The sequence below is a fragment of the Chinchilla lanigera genome, unplaced genomic scaffold (assembly GCF_000276665.1).
Source record: "Chinchilla lanigera isolate Chin_1 unplaced genomic scaffold, ChiLan1.0 scaffold00020, whole genome shotgun sequence".
NCBI lineage: Eukaryota > Metazoa > Chordata > Mammalia > Rodentia > Chinchillidae > Chinchilla > Chinchilla lanigera.
Genome location: NW_004955421.1, coordinates 10269783 through 10291912, shown reverse-complemented (window position 1 = coordinate 10291912; position 22130 = coordinate 10269783). Strand labels below are relative to the sequence as shown.

At 40.7% G+C, this 22130-nt stretch overlaps 1 protein-coding gene across 6 annotated transcripts in view; it reads left to right on the top strand.

The window, feature by feature from the left end:
- Positions 1-22130, top strand: part of Cntn4 (contactin 4) — a 661264-nt gene that overhangs the window by 636822 nt on the left and 2312 nt on the right. For 3 of the 6 annotated variants that reach the window (XM_005383752.2, XM_005383753.2, XM_005383751.2), the window contains 8 exons: positions 243-401; positions 1925-2074; positions 3560-3630; positions 4645-4879; positions 6868-6980; positions 7401-7587; positions 8019-8131; positions 18111-18279. In XM_005383752.2, the coding sequence (XP_005383809.1) occupies positions 243-401; positions 1925-2074; positions 3560-3630; positions 4645-4879; positions 6868-6980; positions 7401-7587; positions 8019-8131; positions 18111-18279 (1197 nt within the window). Of the gene's footprint in view, positions 1-242; positions 402-1924; positions 2075-2914; positions 3241-3559; positions 3631-4644; positions 4880-6867; positions 6981-7400; positions 7588-8018; positions 8132-13583; positions 14152-18110; positions 18280-22130 lie in introns of those variants that run through there. The other 3 variants (XM_013513798.1, XM_013513799.1, XM_005383754.2) reach the window with 3 other exon arrangements.

Sequence of the window (22130 nt, the reverse complement as noted above, 5' to 3'; positions counted from 1 at the left end):
TAGCTCAGCGGCAAAAAGCACCTGCCTGGCAAGCGCAAGGTCATGAGTTCGGTTCCCGGTACCGGAGAAAAACCAAAAAAAAAAAAAAAACAAACAAACAAACAAAAAGAATCTGACAAATGATAAATCTGTGAGGGGATGAATAAATGATAGAGTGTGGCAATACCCCATTTAAGTGAGTGGTCATTTCCTTGGACATTTGAGCGTACTGGTCCAATTCTGAGGGTCTTGTTCTTTCCTAGGTCCCCCAGGACCTCCAGAGGCTGTTACCATTGATGAGATCACAGATACCACTGCTCAGCTTTCCTGGAGACCTGGGCCTGACAACCATAGCCCCATAACCATGTATGTCATCCAAGCCAGGACTCCATTCTCCGTGGGCTGGCAGGCCGTCAGTACAGGTACCATATTGGATGCTTGGTTCTGGTGTCTCAGGAACTTCTGGAACTTAGCATAATGGACAGTGACATGCGGCAGAAGTCGAGGAACATCTAGGTGAACACAGCTATGACTGATATAACACAGCTATAACTTTGTGCCTATGTCTCCCAGAATCAGCCAATTGTACCATCATATATTTAATATTTTCCCTCACACAGACTCTGTTTGTTTTATTCATTCTAAGCAATAGTATCTGAAATGATGGGTCAGTTGCATTGTGTTTTTTTCTTAACATATTTAAAACTATTTATGAAAAGAAAATGCATCAATCTGTGGGTTACCTAAAACCATTTGTGTACCACTGTGATACACCTTGTGAAGCAGTGGATTATGCCCGCCTATAATCACTGGCTTTGTAAAGTTTATATGCAACTCTCCAGAAAGCAATCTCTAAGAACTATAGGGAGTCTTCTGACTTGCTGCACCTTTTTTGGGATGGATAAATTTGAGGATGAAGAGGTGTGATTTTTTAAATCAATTTTACAGTTTCTATTGTGTTTTTAAATCGTCATTGTCAGCCCCAGCAATGTTTTCATTTTTATTCTTTCATTTATTATATTTATGATGTACTTCCTATTTTTTGAAAGCTTCATAATCATGCATATTTTGGGTCTTTAAAAATTATTATGCCAACTCTACCTCAGCTAATACTCATTTTTAAATTTAGATTTCATTTCAGGAAAAAAAAATTAGAAGAACCAGTATTTCCTACTAGCAAGATACATATTCCTCTAGTCCCCAAAGGCTGGCTATGTGGCTTTGATGTTTTGAAGTAGAAGCAAATGAGGTGGTAGAGCTAATTTTATGCAATTTGTTTAAATCATATTGATATTAACAATCCCAATTTTTTCCTTTTCCCTTATTGAAACTCAGAAATGTGTTTCTATGTTTCCTGCTGTAATCACTGACTTTTTTGCTGAGTCATAAGAGTTTCTTAGAACAAAGACTAGAAAAATCTGGAAGACAGCAATAAATTCTCGTGCTGACGGTCCTACAGCAGTCAGAAGATCTCTGTACATCTTCATTTTCCTTTCCTGCTAAATGGGCACAATAAAAATTGCTTTAGAGTGAATATACTCATTTTACCTTACTCATATGATAGTTCTAAGAATTACAAGTACACATGACACTGCAGTGCATGTAGGAAAACATGTTTGGTGATAATAATAATGTTTACAGTCAAGCTTTGAGGCTGGAAGACTGTGTCATTTGTGATTTCATCTGCTGGTATCTGACTTGAGGTTTATAGTGCAACCTATGAAGTTCTGAAATTACCTCACTGTACCAGCAGCTTGTATAGCTACTGTTGGACCACTTACAATCCCCTGAATAAGACAGTGATGAGGATGAGGACGAGGAGATGATGGATGGGTGGATGGTGGATGGATGGATGGATGAAGTACCTTCCTGTGTTTCTAACACAGTCTCTGTATTTGCTTTCTGGGGATCCAGTGAAACATTCTTACCTTTTTATGTTTTTCAGTCCCAGAACTCATTGATGGAAAGACATTCACCGCAACAGTGGTGGGTTTGAACCCTTGGGTTGAATATGAATTCCGCACTGTTGCAGCCAACGTGATTGGCATTGGGGAGCCCAGCCGGCCCTCAGAGAAACGGAGGACAGAAGAGGCCCGTGAGTAACTTCGGGATACACATGGTCTGTTCCACCAGCTCCTATTCCTTGGGAGGCGGTTTCCAATGCTCCCTGCTTTTTAGCCCTGAGAAGGCTCTCTAGTAGCACATCCTTCCCTTTAAATGTTTATAATGATGACAAATCAAGCTGTTAAAAGCTCAGATTAGCAGACACTAAATTTCAGTCCAGAGTTTAGTCCTGCTCACTATGGTTATTTGTACAACAAAAGACACTGTGCTTTGTTCTCTCAAAAGTCAACTCTGTCTACACTGGTTTATGTGCCTCTAACTCCTATAACAGAACTATTAAACACGCATGCATGCACACACACACACTTCAGATGAAATCATCTCACAGAAATCACTAATGGCAGAGAATTACTTCTTCAGATATATGCACAATGATTTTCTTAAGGTATAAACCATTCTCAAAAGCTAGGATTTGGAGCATAAAATGAGTACAGGGAGAGAGTAACCACATTCATCTAGGCCAAATTTCTCTTGAGTAAGGTGGGAGGCCTACCTCTGTGATGCGTGTAGAGGTCGCAGCACCGGTGAGACCAAATGTTTTTTGAAGGACTAACAAATTCCCTAAGCAAATGAGAAATCTGACTCTACTCTCAGGAAAAGAAAAAGAAAAAGTCCATCATTGGCTTTAACTAAGGAGACGTGCCCACTTGCCAGGTATATGTGCTAGCCAGACAACTTACAATTCTGCCTGAAGTCTTTGGGTCACATGATAATAGCATCACTTTCTTGTCCCCCTCCAAAACTATAATTTATTTAATTCCATTCATCCATCCTGAGGAGGAAGCAAGCCTGATTTCCTCCTCTCTTACAGAGAATACTGGGGATCACAGAGGTTAAACACAGTGAGCCAGGGGTCAACCTATATCCATCACTTGCTTCAACACCCAGCTCAAAACTCACCTTCTTCTGAGAAGCCATTAGTCCAACCCTCCTCCTCCGAGCAGCCTGATACTCCAGAACTGCGCTGAGCCTCTCCATTCTGTCTGTACCACAGTCGTGTGTTGTCAGCATTTCTCCCTGATCAGTCTGCTTGTGCTCTTGCCCTCCAACTAGATTGTAAGCTCTGCATGGGCACAGTTTGTCCTGTCTTTCCTTTGTGTACCACCACATGGTTAATAAATGTCTAACCAAGCTTGAGGATCAGCACTTTAGTCCTTTCCTCCCCTCTGGAACTCACTGTCTGTAGGGATGGAGCCGAACATCTGGTCAGACGTGCCAGAGAGTGTGTGTGTGCCTTGTTGCATAGGAAACAGGTAATTAATAGCAATTTCCTTGGTACATTTTACCTCCTCCAGCACATGTGGTGGGCTCTGTAACCATGCTGTTTCTGATCTCCAAATTCAAAGGTGTACGTGTCTGAATATCTGCTGACAGTGCGTCGCCTCAGCCACACAGTTTTACTGGCCCCCATGTGGCATTGCCCCCTGATATAACTTGTCTTTTGTCTCCTGCACAGTCCCTGAAGTCACCCCAGCTAACGTCAGTGGTGGTGGAGGCAGCAAATCTGAACTGGTTATAACCTGGGAGGTAAATGAATCACACAACAAAAGGAAGATGCATTTGTCTAGACTACTTTATTATTTTCCTCTGTGTTAAACATGGCCAGGAAGTCACCTCCTCTGTTTTTAGCAGCTAAAATCCATTTGAGCCCAAGCACTTCCTGTCTCATCGCTAATGGTTAGTGGGAAATGAAGGTGTTTGCCCATCAATTTTCAAGGCAAGTTTTAATTTTATTCATCACAGGAGTAACAATCATGAAAGGGAAGACAACACAAATAAATAAAAAGAAATAAAATAAAGATGGCTGGTTCAGAGAAAACCAGTTTTTCTTTTCTTTCTGAATTGCTGCATGGCCAGTGGATTTAAAACATCTGCCAGCAGTTGATTCAGTGTACCAGCACAATTCCTGGCAGCTGGCTTTGCTGTTAGATTATGAGGTTGTTTTTTTTTTTTTAAGAATCCAGAGGAAGGTTAGTCACCAATTTATTAAAAACTTGATTTCGAGAGAGGGCATGGGAACTTCAGAAAGGGTCCTTTATGTTTTTGAAAGATTCTAGACAGTGGCCCCAGAAATTAAAACCATATGTTCACCCAGAGCCCCAGCCGCTAAAGAAATCCCTCGCCCCTCTCCTCCTGAGCTCTTCCTTTCTGAGAGGAAAGCTGTTGCCTGGGCCAAGATGTTCTTCATTCTCTCAGTGAGATCTCTTCTCCATTTGGCAGTGACAGACGTTAGTGTTAGATGCTGCACTAGATGTTGGAAGTGTTGGTTTTTAAATCCACTGTCGAGTGTCTCTCACAGAGTTGGATCTGCCCTAACAGAGCCAAGCTCTCCACTGTAGATTTTCATTAAAGTTTTTAAATGAAAGTCCAATACTTCATGAATATCTAAAGTAGACTGACGGCCAAACCTAAATTTAAGAGATGCTTGGCAACTTCCAAAATAACATTGGGGATATAGACAAAATGCCTTGAAGCGGGTAAAGTTTTAGCATTTGCATCAAACACATGTGATTTCTGAGAACCACGTCCCTTCTTTCCCAGACGGTCCCTGAAGAATTACAGAATGGTAGGGGCTTTGGTTACGTGGTAGCCTTCCGACCGTATGGCAAAATGATATGGATGTTGACAGTGCTGGCCTCAGCCGACGCCTCCAGATATGTGTTCAGAAATGAGAGCGTGCGCCCCTTTTCTCCCTTTGAGGTTAAAGTCGGCGTCTTCAACAACAAAGGAGAAGGCCCTTTCAGTCCCACCACAGTGGTGTATTCTGCTGAAGAAGGTATGGTTTATGCTACCAGATAACTGACATTTCTCACATTATCAAATGGTATACCTTTTATGGTTTACAATCAATTTTGAAGGGGGGGTATATATTCAGTGTAGGGTATACAATTAAATGGAAGGCATACACCAAATGTGAGAAAAGCATAATTTAAAATGAGGTTGGTTCCTTATCTATTGTCCAACTCTTAAATATGGCGCTTTAAAAATGCATGGCACCCATTATTGATTTCGTTGCTAGGGACCTGAGTGTGGTAGATATAAGATCTTCATAGCTCTTTTATTACGTTAAGATTTATCTTTTATCCCTGTAAGTGAATATCAAAATAGAAAGTTCCATTCCCCTTTACCACTTGTAGTTCTAAATATCATACTGTACTTAGAATTTATTCTTGTATATTAGAGAAAAGTATAAACATGAAGCAGTGTGATTTCCTCCTTGTCATTTCTTCTGTCCTAATGTTGAAGGGCTTTGGCACATTATTACCACTTGTGTGCTATCCCTGCTGTCAGGATGCCTCTCATACAGACCTCATTAACCTTGCTGTGTGTTATTTTAAAGATGATGCTCAGAATGAGACAACACTAAAATATCTTAAGGTTGAGGCATTAGTTTGGAGTCAGGGAAGATGCAATAAATTCTTTTCCACCAACAGAGAAATGACCCTTTAGATTCAGCAGTCCTCCATGACATCTCTGCTGCTTCTCTGTATGCTTCCACACACACCATTCTTCCTTGCATACTCCACATTCCAGCCGTATCCGAAAGATTTGCAATTATCAAAACAAAATCTTCAGCCCCTTTACACAAGCCTCATTTTCTCTATTCCCTGTCTTGCTCTTGTGCAAATTCCTGCCCCTCTTTTCTACCTGGAATTGAAAAACCAGGCCTTCTGTGAAACCCCTTGCCAGGTGGGTGCAGTACGTGCTTCTCTTTCTCTTGGTTTATTTTGTATCATTTACAGTGATAGTATGTATAGTAGTTTTACATTCCTCTATTAAAAGTCTCATCCTAGTATATTATAAATTTTGAACATCAGTTGTATATTCTCTCTGATGGATTTTCTGAAGAGGAGTCATTTGTTTTTCACCTATGAGTCACCAGGGTCTAGCAACATTTAATAAATGCTGGATTAAAATATAAATAGAATTTTATAGTGTTAAAGTGGATAGAGGTCTGCTTGTCCGACATTTCTTGGAATGTGATGTGCATTCCCGGGCAAGTGAAGACACTTACTATAAATGATATCAGGTAAACCTTTAAAAATATGGAATAATATAAATCCAATAAGACATATATAAAATTGGGTAAAATATATAACTACCCATTCAAATGCAATATTTCATGAGTGTTATTTCTTACAACATGGCTAAACTAGATTTTTTTTTTTAAGAAAGATCATCCAAAGGAAAATCTTATGTACACATAGTACATAGATCAGCAGAAATCTGGTAAAAATAACTGAAAATTGGGAAACAACCAAGTCAGCCTATCTTTTGCAACTGGGAATGCTGAAACCCAGAGCATGCAAATGAGTTGCCCAAGATAATAGACCTTACGGCATACAACTAGAATGCCACCCAGGACTCTTGAGTCATAGTCAAGTCAGTTGACTGTCCTTTTTCCTCTTCTCTCTCATTTTCATGATCCAGTGACTAGAACTATTGCCTGTGTTGAATACTAATTAAGAAAGAGCTATGTTGAGGGAATTGCTGGCTTTGAAGATTTGGTGCTTAAATTTAAATAGCCTTGGACTACTTCAATGTCATGTGCCCCCAAATTTAGAATCTAAAGATTTTGAAGAAGTTCCTGACTTCCACTGCCAACCAAATGTTAATCATTGCTCCTCTGCAAAATGAGGATTTGCCTCAGAATCATTTAGGATGATTCCATAACCACGGGTTCAATGCCCTTTATAGTGCTGTATCTAGATGCCCATCTTGATCAGCTAATAGGGAAATAACTTTTTCCTTATTCATCTGCAGAACCCAATAAACCACCAGCCAGCATCTTTGCCAGAAGTCTTTCTGCCACAGATATCGAAGTTTTCTGGGCCTCCCCCCTGGGGAAGAATAAAGGACGGATACAAGGTTATGAGGTAAGCAAGAGATATGTGCCTCGGGTCCATGCCCTCACTCACTTGTGAGTCTTGTGTTAAACTCCAGTGGTATCTTTCAAATTATTCACAATTATGAGCATTTAGAAGAAGGTTAGAAACATGAGCTTACGTTTAATATATCCAGTCCTAAAATAAAAATGGAAGAAAAGGGAGAAATAACCAACAAATGTTGCGCTGATTCACCATCTTATGAAGAAGCCAAGAACAGAAGAATGGCCTTTCCTACTCTGAATAGTTTCTCTGGACATGCAAACCTCTTTCCTCTGAAAGCTCTGCTCATGGATTGATGAAGAAAATTAACTCTTTTACAAGAACATGCATAAAAATTTATTACCTGGTGACAGTTGGAAATATTCCCAATGTGTGTGACTTCCAGGGTCTTTCTTCTTATTTTCTCAGGTTAAATATTGGAGACATGATGACAAGGAAGAAAACGCTAGAAAAATACGAACAGTCGGAAATCAGACATCAACAAAAATCACCAATTTACAAGGCAGTGAACTGTATCACTTAGCAGTCAAGGCATATAATTCTGCTGGGACAGGCCCCTCTAGTGCGACGGTCAATGTGACAACTAGAAAGCCACGTAAGAACAAACTCACTTAGAAATATTTGGCGGACTCATCAAATATATCCCAAGTTCATTCCCCATCCCCACCTCCCAATGGTCATTTGCATACTAATTGGTGTCATTATGTGGATTCAAATTCACCTTAACATTTTAACTGAACCTTTCAGAATACCATGCCAAATTCATTGCTCTGGAGAGCAGAAAGATAAATGTTTTTCCCCTCACTGGGAAAGGCTACTTCTTTTAGCTATAAATGTTAGGCGACCAACTGAATCTTTTTCCATTTGCAGTGCTGTATCTTGTCAGATTTCAGTGACCTTGAAGACACATATTAGTGCAATAGCCCATTAAATTGCTTCCACTCTCAAATTCTAGTAAGGAGATATTCCTCAGAATCCATTGAGATTTAATAATCTGTGACTTTGTATATCTTAATTTTTTTATAGCACCAAGCCAGCCCCCTGGAAACATCATATGGAATTCATCCGACTCCAAAATTATCCTGAATTGGGATCAAGTGAAGGCCCTGGATAATGAGTCAGAAGTAAAAGGATACAAAGTGGGTAATTTCTTTTTGCAAAGGCACTTAATCTCACTGTTAGTGGGGTCAGCTCCCTCACACGCATCGTATGACCCATGTTCTCACTTCTCCTGATGATGCTCTCCCACCTCTTTAGAAATCTCTGCCCCAAGTGATTGGATTTAAATTATTTAAATGCTCCATGATATCTGGCCAGAATTTAGATAGTCACCTGTGGTAGTCAGCTTTCCATTACTATGACAAATTCCTGAAATTATCAGCTCACAGAAAGAAAACATTTGGCTCACAGTTTTGGAGGTTTCAGTCCATGATTAATTGGCCATCTTGCTCTGGGCCTGTGGCAAGACATCATGGTGAGGGTTATGTGGAGCAGCAAGCTACTGATGTTAAGGAAACTGAGAAGCAAAGAGATAAAGTGACCAGAGTTCCATAATCCCCTGTGAGGATGTGCCTGCAGTAACCTCTAACCTCTCCTTAAGCTCTACCTCTTCAAGATTCTACCACTTCCAACAGCAACACAGGCTAGGAAGGAACTAAGGTGTGATGCTTAGGCCTCTGGGGAACATTTGTCTAAGCCATAGCATCGCCTAAACTTCAGGCTTAAGCATTGTCAGTGAAAAACGTTAAGGATCCTATGCTTGGAGTGTCCAAAAGATACTGTAGAACTTTTTAAGCATTTCTTTTGTCAGTTTGGCTTTGTTCTTCTGCAGTTGTACTTTTATACTCAACAGTAGTAACCTCCCAGTGTTATTAATGGCTAAGCATTTCTGCCTGTATATTCTTATAGCCAGAAAGCTTTCTATACTATATATAGAAAAAGAAACAAGATTTTTTAAAGAAAATTTGTTTGCTTAATCTTATGTAAATTCTGGCCTTTCTTTAAACAGAAAATGAAAATAAAATGTATGTGTTCTTATTGACACACTGAAAGAAGTTTGAAATATGTTGGCCAGGTTTTAGCTTCCTATTGGCACCTAACAAATGGACTAACATAGAACAGTGCAACATTTTCGTGATTCTGCTATGTGGACTAAGCTAAAATGGGCAGTGTCTAGGGCTGGGTTGGCTAAGATGTTTCTCTATTTACTTCTGGCTTCCCTTGAAATGTTTAGAAAAACTGGAGGCTGACTCACTAAGGATCATGCTCCCCATGCACCCTTTTCACATCAATTATTGGGAATCCTCACAGCGTGGTAATCTCAAGGTAGTTGAACCTGTGACGTGGTTTCTGGCTTTGATGGGAGAGAAAGCAGAAGCTTCCAGTCCTCTTCGAAGTAACAATGAGCCAGCCACGTTGGTCACCTGTGATCTCAACATTCTGGGAGGCTGAGGCAGGCAAGAGGTTTGTAAGTTTGATCCCGGCCTGGGCTACTTAGTGGCTTAGAATGACCCTGTCTCAAAATGAAAGAAAAAAAGAAAGAAAGGAAGGAAAGCAGATTGAGGATGTTGCTCAATGTGAAGGCCCTGGGTTCAGTCTCAGTATCACAAAGAAGAAGGAGATGGAGAAGGAGGAAGAAGAGGAAGAGGAAGAACAAGAAGGAGGAGGAGGGGGAGAAGCAGCTAAAAATGAAACTAGCTACTGTGAGGCCAGCTTAAATTTAAAGGGAGGGGAAATGGGTCCCTTTCCCCAAGGATGTGAGGAGTGGGATGGCGTGCATGGAGGAAAGGGCTGATGATGCCCTATTTGTAAACCAGGGCAGGTGTGGAGACGACTATGATCAGGACTCTGACGCAAATCATCTGAGAGACACGATTGTAGGCACTTGGGATAACTACCTGGATGAAAGTAAAAAGCCTCAGAAATGTGATACTGACTTCAAATATCTGAAGTCCTATTTTAAGGGATGACAGGTACAATTGGTCCTCAAGTTTCCTACAAGTAAAACTATGATCAATTAGGGAAAGCTACACAGTGACAAATTTTGGCTCAGTTTTACATTTCGGTAGCCAATGTGGTTTTTTTAAAAATGGGCTTAGTTTGAAGAAGAAGGATGGGTTCTCCATCACTGGAAATAATCAAGCATTAACTACATCAACACCTAGGGAGATGTGAGGAAAAGAAATGTAGTGTAGGTATCTAAATTACATGTAATTTTGTTTCCTTTCTAGTTCTGGAATGTTATAAGTAAATGCCTTTTTAAAAAAGCTTTTAATACACCATAATTATTTGGGTTGACAGTGTTCTTGACCTCCATTGGTTTTATATTAACCCGCTGAAAGAAAAGCTGGTTTCTCTTGCAATTTTGCAAGTTGCCTTAAATATATTCTCCAATGGTTTTTATTATAAAAGGGAAATTATGAAATCAAACCTATGATTTTGAAAGTTTTCAAGTCTGAGAGCTTGGAAGTCAAATTTTCAGGAGTCTTGAAAAGTGGTCTTTCATCTTTCACAAAATAAATGAACGATTTCAAAGACACGCCCAGTAACAGCATGAATAGCAGCAATAGGCTGGCTGGAAGCTACAGGCAACCAGAGAATGTGTGCTGCTGTCAAAGTGCCCCAGCTGCTGGTGTGAAGGAAACTGAGAAGCAAAGAGAGAGAGAGACCAGAGTTCCATCATCCGCTATGAGGATGTGCCTACAGTGACCTCTGACCTCTCCTTAAGCCCTACCTCTTCGAGATTCTACCACTTCCAGCAGCAACACAAGCTAGGAACTTCCTGCTTCTGTTGCCTTGTGAAAACGCTTCCTTGTGAAACGCTTCCCGTCTCTGTTACCTTGTGAAAAAGTGGGCACAATGTCCCAGATACCCCAGTGTTTCAAAAGATGGCAGGGAAAATGGATTCTCTTCCAATTTTAAAATATTGACAATTCCTATAATTTTGTTTTGCTTTGCTTTTAAGCTACAGTTGAGGCAGTACAAGCCAAATAAAGCTGGGGTGCCATCTGAATCAAACCCACAGGAGGCTGATTTGTGACATTTCTATACAGAGATATTGAGGAAAGCAGATAGCCAGTGCTGAGAGGCACTGGTGTAAGGACATGGGATTATTGTAAAGTAGTAGATAAAGGCAGAGTTAGACTTCAGAGTTGACATAGTAGGCATTAGGGCCTTGAATAATGGAACTAGAGTAGTACTCAGAAGACCATGCCTGGCAGGGGCTATTTTTCCTTTATCTACATGGGGCATGGTGCATCAGTAGGGAACATTACCTTATAGGTAATGTGCAGACTTTCACTGAATCCTTTTAGAAAAGCAAACTCTGAGGGATAGGGTGGGACTCACTGGTAAAATATATGCCTAACATGCAGGAAGTCTTGGGTTCAATCCTCAGTGTGCCCCCTCTTAAAAAGAACAGTCTCTTCTGTGAGGATTTCATAACAGCATAAAAAAATAGGAAATGCATAATTTGGTTCTCTGTTGGCTATACCACTTTGAATAAATTGCTCAAACTTTAAGGAGTGCTCCTTAAACTCCTTTACATTCATCTGGGCCCCTATGATAAAGGTCCGAGTTTAGGAGTCCAGGGTCTTCACCAGCACCTCCGGGCTGTCGGCTCCTCCCTAGCGGCACTGGGGCTATCACTGGGCTCCATGTGAGTAAGAGCTCCATGTAAGAGCTCCACTCTTACTTTTTTATTAAGAGAGAAATTTCTAGTCATCATTTTTCTCATTGCATATCTATGTCTTCTTCCTGAGACTCCTGCCCCATATGTCCTTAACCAGTGATACACATTTTGTACCTCTGAGTTTAGAACCCTTCCCTCATGGCCAGAGTCCTATTTTGCAAAAAATTTTAAAGCACTTTCCATCTTCTTGGATAATTGTAATCAGCAGAAAACTTGTGAATCTCCAGACTGTGGGCTTCCACAGACCCATGCCTGAACTGTCACCATTATTTCTCCAACCAACCTTACATTCATTGTGGTCATATTGGAATGGAAATTTCTGCTGGACATGGTGGTGCATGCCCATAATTCTAGCATACTGGGTGGCTGAGCAAGAGGACTGCAAGTTCAAGCCCTGCCAAGGAAACTTAGCAACTAGCAAAAGCTTGGCTTGAAATAAAAAAGAGGGCTAGAGACTGAGCTCACTGTAAAGGCCCTATGTTTGATCCTCAGTGTATACAAAAAGAAAAAGAAAGAGAGAAAGAGAGACAGAGAGCGAGAGAGGGAGAGAGGGAGAGAGAAATCATTTCCTAAATTCCTCTTAGTGAAAAATAATATAAAAGCATTTAAAGCATTTATATGATCAGTTTTATGTATAACCAAAAGAGACATGGTGTTATGTAGGTCATAGGATATGAGGAAAGAATAGATAAGAAAAGAAATAAAGAAAGTAAGAATGAAGGCATACCTTTGCGACATTGGGTCTGACCAGGCTCACTTTCCTTTTATCACTTTGAATTTCATCACAGCAAACAAAAGCAAATGTGACGTGGGCAGAACTGATTTAACCAAACCAAGGAAGAGAGCAAAAATAAACAGATCAATTCTGCCACCCAGCTATCAGTTATACCCCTTAGAACATGTAGAAAAGCACTGTAAAAATGCTAAAAGCTGTCAGAGTCTCCGGAGAGCACATAAGTTCCATGGATGAACTTTCAACTAGATTTCAAACTCATTCTCAAGCTGGTACTGAGATAAAATTGATGGACAGGGAGCTTCCTAGAGTATTTCAAGCAACTAGGCAAAATGGTAGCTTGCCTAGAGATCATCTAGTGAAACCTTTCATTTTACAGAAGTGAAAATGAATGCCTGTTGAGTCAAGTGACTTGGAGTGTCCTCAGGTCTCTCAGGGCTAAGATCAATATGCATGCTGAACTTTGCTCCAGTGAACTGGGCCTAAAAGATTATCAGCACTTTTAGAAGAAAAATTGGGTAACGATTATTATTTAGTTGGCACTTCTTGGTGCACCTGCTCCCTCTCAGAAATGCTCATACGAGCTTGTCTTTGTAACTCCTTTCCAGGAAGGCCCGTCTTGAATTTATTACTTCAATAAATACATTCGCAGCCACATAGGAGATTCATCTGAGTAGCATACAGCTTCACACAGGGGAGTAAAGCAGCACAAGACAAATATAACAGCATTTGACCTCCTGGAAAAGAACTGCTAGGGTTAATGTAGGATTTGGGCAAATACATTTTATTTCTACAAAAACATAAAATATAGGAGCAAGTGAAAACTAGGGAGCTTGGAAATGTTTCAGATCTAAATAGCAGACCAAATGCTATTGCCTGTGTAAGCCATGGATTTAGCTTTTTTTTCCCCCAAATGTTTTTTCATGTAAGCTCATTGTATCTTCTGGATATAGACTGTATCTAAGAAGAACACAGTGTTCCCTCCACAGTGGGAGGTTTGGGTCAAAGGAAGCATCATTGACAGGTGGGTATCAAGTGTGGGAAGCGCCATAGAAACAACATGGAGGGGCAGTGCAGGAGAGAGAGGGTAACAAGTTTGGACCAGACTGGAGAAAGGGACACCTGCTGAGTCGTTGATTTCCAGCTCAGTAACTCGTCTTCCTTTTAGGGATGGAACTGGAAGAGTCAGGCTCCCAGTGCATCAGATGGACGCCAAGGAACGTCAGTGTGACTGGCTGTATAGATCTGTAACTCATGCATGTGGATCCTGACTCCTTAAAAGTGGCTCTTGTTTATATCAAGCTTTTTACTTTCCCTTCTAAATACCAAAGGTGCTGGGTTATGGGTTTATTTTTTTCTTTTTCACTAAATTTTCTCCTTTCATGAGTTCTCTGCTTGGATAGGTAATCTTGATAAGAAGTTGCCTTTAGAATGCTGGAGGTCCAGAACAGCATCAGCACAACCTTCAAGCTACTTTATGACACGAGAGTTAAAATGAGAACATGTAGTCTTAGTGTCACAAAGTGTACTGCCAACAGAGCCAGGCAGGTGACGTAAATGTGTTACACTTAATAAATATTATAAACATCGGTACTAAGCACTATTCTGACTCACCTTCTATAGTAACTCATGAAATAGCCCATTAATGAAGCAATTTCTACATCTAGTGCATTTATTAAGCCTAATTTTATAGCTAAGGACTATGCCAGTGTCACACAGTTAGTATAGGAAAGGCCTGGGATCTGAACGCAGCAGTAGGGATCTAGTTCTGGCTTGTATCCACTAGGCTATTGTGCCTACCAGCAATAAATAAATACAACAGTGGTAATAAAGTGCTACAAGGAAAAATAAATCAGAGTGAGGGGAATGGAGAAAGCCATGGGGCAAATAGGAGAGACTTCTTATTTTATATAAATGTCAAGGAAAACCACTTTAGAGGTGTCACTTCAATTGGATCTTGAAAGGAAGGACAGAATGAGACACTCTGCTCAGGTGTTTCAAGCACCGCAAACAGGTGCCAGGGTCCTGAAGCGAGCAGCGCCAGGGCACAGATAGGAGGTGTCGGGGCTTTTGACAGACCTCAGACTTTGCGACTGTCCAGAATGGGCAGTGGTCCCTCAGTTCCAGTTGTTGCCAGACAAGAATGTAGTCGACTGGGCTGGGGATTTAGCTCAGCGGCAATGAGCCTGCCTGGTAAGCGCAAGGTCGTGAGTTCGGTTCCTGGTACCGGAGAAAAACCAAAAAAAAAAAAGAATGTAGTCGACTGTCTTTGTCTCACTGTCCCACTACAGGAGAAGACCTGAGACTAGGTAATTTATAGTGAGTCAAAATGTATTTCTCACAGTGCCAGAGGCTGGGAATTCCAATATCAAAGTGCCAGCATATAGCAACTGTCTTCCTGCTATGTCACCAAATGGCAGAAGTTGAGAGGGTGAGATCCCGCTAAAGGGGCCACTGTTAGACCAGCACCAGTCCCACCTGTGAGGGTAGAGACCTCGTGGCCTAATCACCCTGCAAAGGTTCCACCTTTTAACATTGATACAATGGCAATTAAACTGCAACAGGAGTTTTGGAAGGTATGAACATTCAACCCAGAACAATTAGTGTGGCAAGATCTTCCGGCTTTTCTGTAGAACTCAAAAATTTTTTCATGCATAATTTCTCAGTTTATAAATATTGATGTCTAACTCAGAAAAAGATTAAAACTATGAGTGCCAAACAAATAATTCATGCAGGCTGGATGTGAGTCGGGTGTGCCACCCCTTTTCTACGCTCGAACACTCTTGCTTTGTGTTCATGAAAACAGACAAAAGAGAGAGAGCAGTTTGTTCACAGTCACAGAGGCGGTAGCCAAACTCGTGTTGGTTGAGAATCCAGATCTGGGCGGCAGACTGCTTGCATTTAAATCCAGGGTCCGTCGCCCATTGGTCTTTGGAGTTTGGGCAAATCTTTAATATGTCCAGGACTCAGGTTCTTATCTTTGAAATCAGAATAATAGCAGTGCTCACCTCAAGAGATAATCTACATAACCATCTAAAGCAGAGTATTGAGAGAGCTGACAGTAGAAGCAGCCAGTGTTTGCTGCTATTATCATTATTCCCATCAACCATTCTTTCTGTTTTCCACCTCAGATTACATCAAATGCAAGCACAGCCTTTAATTCAGTCACTTGAAGCAAGCTTCTGTTGTAAATAAAGCTTTCACAGCCTTTAATTTAGCTTCCATTGCAGTCCCTAATATTACAAAGCTGATAAGCAGTGCTGCAAAAGGGGCCTCTTTTTCCCTGGAAATGCTTCTTTTGGATTTATATTTGAAACTAGTTGAATTTTCTGAGCTTTTGCAAGGACCAGAGGTAAATCAAAGAAGCAGTTTATTCTTCAAAGCCAGATGTGACCTTGCATCCCATCAGCCGGCCCATTCTCCTGAAGGGCTGTGATGAGAAGCTTTGATGCTCCCAGATGTGCTTGAGGATTTATTAGAGCCTGATCAATAGTAAGGGGCTGCTGAGTCTGTACCACTGATGCTTGGTGGGGTGGGGTTGCTTATGAATCTTTCCATAAGATTCAGTAAGGAAATTCTGTTTCCCACCTTGTATGAGGAAGACATAAATTAAGATAATGAAATGCCACGGAAGAAATGGGATCTAAGACATTTTAAGGGAATTTTATGCATTTCACCTGTATCTGGTTTAGTCTAGAGAGAGAAGTGTGACTTTAGGTCTTCAGCCTCAGCAGATCAGCATGGAGAGTGATCTTAGGGAAGGATGAGCTGACAAGTTTTAGGGTTCTCAAAGTGGGATCCGTACCTCATCCAGTGCATTAACATTGGATGGACACTTGTTAGAAACGCAAGTGTCCAGGCCCAAACCTAGACCTTCTGGCTCAGAAACTGAGAATTGAGCCAAGCTGTCCAGGTCTTAATGAGCTCTGTAGATGATTCTTATGCAAGATCCAGTTTGACAGCCACAAATCTAATCCCTGCTGCCCACCCAGTATGAATAGACCACAGCCTGGACCCCCCCCTCTGTAGGGCCTTAATGGGCAGCCTCAAATGGAACTGAAGCAGGATTTGTCACCACCACCTCAGTACTGAAACTTCAAGCCAGGTCACTCTTTGTTGTAGGGCCGCCGTCTGCATTGTAGGATGTTCTGGCTACATTCCTATGTTCTGCCCACTACACCAGAAATATCTGTGGTGACGACCAAAAAGGTCTGCAGGCATTGTCAAATGCTGCCCTGTGGGCCAAAGTTGTTCCTCACCTCCCACCCTCTCCTTGGAACCCCCTAGGCTAGAGCATTACTATTTCATAAGTGTCTCAAGTAACTCAAATGTGCAACCAGGACTAAGAACCACTGCTTTTGTCCTACTCTAGCTTTTTAATTGCTAGCAGAACCTGAAGAGAGTCAGTTGTAGTGGTTTAAGAGTGTGGATTCAGGAATTCTCATCCGGCTACTTACCTTGTATGTGAGGTCTCTAGGTCTGCGTTTTCTCATCTGCAAAACTGAGTAATCACACCTATCTTATAGGACCCTGGTAGCCAGGTCTGGTGGCACACACCTGTAATCCCAGTATTCGGGAGGCTGAAGCAGGAGGATTGCTGTGAGTTTAAGGCCAGCCTGAAGTGCATAGCAAACCCCTGTCTCAAAAAAGACAAAAAAAAAAAAAAAAAAATCTGAGGACCCTGGTGATGATTAAACTCAGTGATGTTGATACAGTGTCTGTAAGCGTGAGAAAGAATTTGCAGGAGAGTTATCACGATGAACCTTGTTGTAGATGCTCTTTTCCTAGCCTCACGTTTTGTTTCTGAGTTGGGTGATGCTGATCAGGACAGGTAACCTCAGGCAGATTTTTCAGGAGAGCTGGGCGGCCACCTCTTCCAATGAATCACAGCCCAAACTCAGAACCCGGGGAGCCCAAAAAGGAAAGCAGAGACACCAATGGGATACTGCAAGGTGCAGACACTTCCAGAGTGGCCATGATTCCCGCTTTTCCATGTAGTCATTAAAAAGGGAGAAATAGGAGAGGATTACTACCCTTGCCTTTCAGAAATCTCAGTATGTTGAAATGTCCCCCCTCCTAAAGATTCATGGTAATAATAACCCGTGTGGTCTGTCTCGTGCTTTTAATCTTTGCCATGTTTGTTGGTCTTGTTCCTGGTAAGCCTTCCTAAATACTATTTCTTACATGCGTCCTTTGAGCCACACCCCTACCATATTGTGTCCTTGTGCAATTGTGGAAAGATCCCAGAAATGTGGGGAGAATTGTCCACATTTGACAGACAAGGAAGTGAGGATGAGGACGTGAGGTAACTGGCCCACAGTCACACAATGGCCAGGTCAGTTCCGACCCACAGCGCCTGCTGTGTGACTGACTCTGCACCCTTAAGGAGGTATTTGTTTGTTCCGTTTGTCCAGGCGTGTGCACTGAGCCTGCTCTGAGGGTGAGTCACACAGCGCGTTGGTAGAATCACGCTGCCCTCGTCCCTGGCAGTACCCCCAATCTCCTTCCTCATAATGAAATGGAAGCTGCAGACATAGCCCTCACCGTGAAAGGGTCTTCCAGAGGTGAGCGGGCAGCCAGACAGCCTCAGTATCCCTGAATGTTACTGGTGCCCAGAGGTAAAAACAGATGAATGTCCTGCCTTTGGGGCCCTTGGGAGGATAACAGGTGACATCTGTTCTTTCTGAATTGGCAGGTCTTGTACAGATGGAACAGACAAAGCAGCACATCTGTCATTGAAACAAATAAAACATCAGTGGAGCTTTCTTTACCTTTTGATGAAGATTATATCATTGAAATTAAGCCATTCAGTGACGGAGGAGATGGCAGCAGCAGTGAACAAATTCGAATTCCAAAGATATCAAGTAAGACTGTCTTTTTTTCTGATCTTCTCTCTGCCTGTCTTATTAGTCTGCCCGATGAGACAAGGCTTGAAGGGAAATAAGCCCACGGAGAAAACCCTAGAGTAAAAGTGGACAGCAGCACTGCCCTCCCTCAGACAGTTGGTGTTTGCTGAGCAAAGACAGTTTCAGGTAAAAGACAGTTTGCCCCTTTTTGACTGATTTCATCACTTGCCAGTCAAAACATCAGATTAAAGCATCCTCATGTCAGTTATGCAGAGTTTTCCATGTTGACCTATTTGGTTTGCAATTACATAATTCCCAAGTCACAACCCAAAAATTACAAGTATGATTTAGGAGAAATGAACAGAAGTCTCTGAAAAAGGCTGTAGTACTTTGTCTCCAGTAGAGCAACGTAATCCAATGTGTTGAGCTGAAAATATTTTGAACTTAACATTTTTGAATGTGTGTACGTAATACATGTGCATAAATACAGACATATAGTTAATATTATCTTCATTTTCAAATGTAGTTAAATGATGTATGAAAATATCCTTTTCCAGCAAATACACTGAATCCTATTTTTTCAAGTACTGTGTTTGCAAGTACCCCAGCTACATAGTATTGTTTCATTTTTATAGTTCTATTTACTGTATTTGAAGATAACAGGATAAACCAATCCATGTGGGCAGAAAGCGGATTAGTGACTGGAAGTGTCTGACCAGTGGGAAGCAGCAGTTTAGTGGATATTGCTCTTCATTTCTGCTGATAAAAACATAGACAGCAGTGCTGCCTTCACACCCTCAGAGGATACTTAATGCCACTGCCTCACACAGTTTAAAATAGTTTAAGTGACCACTTTGTGTTTTGTATATTTTTACACAATGCAAAAGGAAGAATTGTCATTAAATATCTAAGTATAGATTTGCACATGCTTTTGGGGATTTTTGTTTGTTTTTTAATTTATTTTTAAAAATAAAAGAAGGAAAACGTTAACAAACAGACAACCATTTACAATATAGCAAAAGAATGATACAAACAATACAGAATTACAGACAAAGTGGTAGGAAATTAACAATGGTTGTTGTACTACATATTGATATCTTCAGAGTGGTTTCTCAGGAAAACAAATAGAGACATACAATATTGACCAATCAAGTAATCATTACCTGTTTCTTTCAGTAAAGCAATAGAAGACAGTAGTACAACTATGTCAGCTATCCTGTTTATATATACATACATAATTTCCCCTTTCTCTTCTCTTTCCCCACACCGCAGTTGCCCTTTTCTTTTTAGCATTTTCCTTTCATTTCACAATGTCTATCATACCTCTTAGTTTTTATTCACTCTTTCAGGTTTTACACTAGTGAGACAATGTGGTGCTTACACATGCAGGTCTGATTTATTTCACTTATGAGTATGGTCTCTAGTTGTGACCATTTACCTATAAAAGCCTGGAGTTTATCTTTCTTTGTAGCTGAGTAATGTGGTGAACTCACACATAAGGAAAACAAAACGAGAACAAATAATAGCCTAATGCTGCACCTCAAAATTCTACAAAAAGAAGAATAAGTCAAGCCTAAAGCCCAAAGAAGGGAGGAGATTATAAAGATCAGGGGAGAAATAAATGCATTTGAGATGAAAAAAACCCTCCAAAAAATAAATGAATCAAAGAGCTGGTTCTTTGAAAGAATAAACAAAATTGATAAACCCCTAGCCAACCTTCTCAAGAAAACAAAGGAAAGAACTCAAATTCATGCAATAAGGAATGAAAAGGATGAAATTACTACAGATTCCACAGAAATTCAGAAGATCATCAATACCTGCTTTGAAAATCTTTACTCCCACAGGATAGAAAACTCAGAAGAAATGGACAGATTCCTAGATATGTACGAATTACCAAGGTTGAGTCAAGAAGATATAAAAATCCTGCACAACCCAATATCAATTAATGATACTAAAAATGTGATTAAAAACACCGACAAAGAAAAGCCCAGGCCCTGATGGATTCACAGCAGAATTTTACAAGAAATCCAGAGAAGATTTAATACCTGCACATGCTTTTGGATTTAGCTGCCTGGAGATTAGGAATCCAGTGCAGGCTGGGTTTATAAATTTTAAAACCATCAGTGGAGTGATGATGTTTTAAACCATGGGCAAAATGTCCACTGCAGAGTACTGAGTTTTGGTCTGACTATCAGTGTGGTCAGGGTCCACCATGTTATTTTCTTGTAGCTATGAGGTGATAGTGAAGTACCCGCTGAGCAATTTTAAATTCATCTGCAAAATTTAGATGCCTCACATAAAAGAAAGAGCTCCCTGGTCGTTTTGTCTTTTCCCTGAGCTGTCTTTTGTTTTGGTTGGATTCAGTAAGTGTTTGTTGAGCTTGAAGAATAGCGCAGGATCTTACTGAGAAACTGAGGATCTGTAGACCCATGCTCCAGGACTTAGGTGTGATTTGCCAGTGTTTTGATTGAATGTTTATCTAAAGCGTCGTTTTTGCATGCGAACGCTGAAAGCTTTTTTATGTTTTAAAAATCTGGGGAAATTGTTTTGTAAATCTCACCAACTAAGGAAGCTCACTTCTACTGAAAGGGAGCCAGATATCTGATGAGAGGTGGAAGTAAACTCCAGGCCACAAAAGCACAAGATTAGGGTTTACATTTATTTCTCTCACTTGATTAAAACCTGAGTGCATACTTTCTTATCTTTACAAGGAATGTTTTAGCCTGACTTATGACTGCGGTTTCATTCATCACAAAGCCATGTGTTAAATTGCTACAGTGGTAGAGTTTTTTGATGATAAGGATGTGACTGTGAGTCAAACATGCTCTCTCCTTGCACGAGATTTGTCTTTATGTTGGTCAGTGGGATCTTACAACTTTGAAAAAACCCTGAATGACAATTTTTTTTTAAATCTTATTGTGCAAAATTTAAGACACACTAAATTTTAAAAAAGATTGAGACTCTTTGGTTTAGAGAAAAGGGATACATTTAGATATGAATATGACTCCAAATTTAAACCCCTCACTAGCTAGGTGATTTTGGACAAGTTAGTTTTCACAGCAAGAATCTCCTCAACTATCAAATAGAGTAATAATAACATCAGGCGTGGTGGCACACACCTGCAACCCCAGCACTCAGGAGACTGAGGCAAGAGGATCGTTTTGAGTTCCAGGCCAGCCTGGGCTACAAAGTGAGTTCAAGGCTAACTTAAACTCCATAGTAGGACCCTGTCCCAAAAAGACAAAAAAGCAGAGAATAACAACAACAAAAATTGGAGTAATAATGATACTTGACTGATAAGAAATTTTTGTAAGATGTATATGTCATATTGGTCTGTGCCCAGCACAAAAGGGAGCAGTCTTCTCTAGCATTGCATCGTTAATATATCATAAAGCTTTTGAGTATTGTTACCGGTAATATTCAAGTTTCTTCTCACATTTGATGTGGATATCCTCACCTTACCAAAGCTTAAGCAGGACAAAAAAAAAAAAAAAAAAGAATAAAGAAAAAAATGGACACAAAGTATTTTTAAGTAAAAAAGGGAAGAGGTGTTGAAGGGAGGGGAAGGGAATGAGGAAAAAGAAGCAGCTAGATCTACCATGTATAGGTACAAATTATTATTATTATTATTATTATGTCTTTTTGAGACAGGGTCTCGCTATGCAGTTCAGGCTGGCCTTGAGCTCACTTTGGAGCCCAGGCTGGTCTCAAACTCGCAACGATCCTCCTGCTTCAGCTTCCCAAGTGCTGGGATTACAAGTGTGCACCACCACGCCTGGCTTCAAATTCTCTATTATTAATGTTATCATTATGTATATCTAAAATGTACCAATAAAATAAATACCACAAAAAAACACTCCAAAATATAA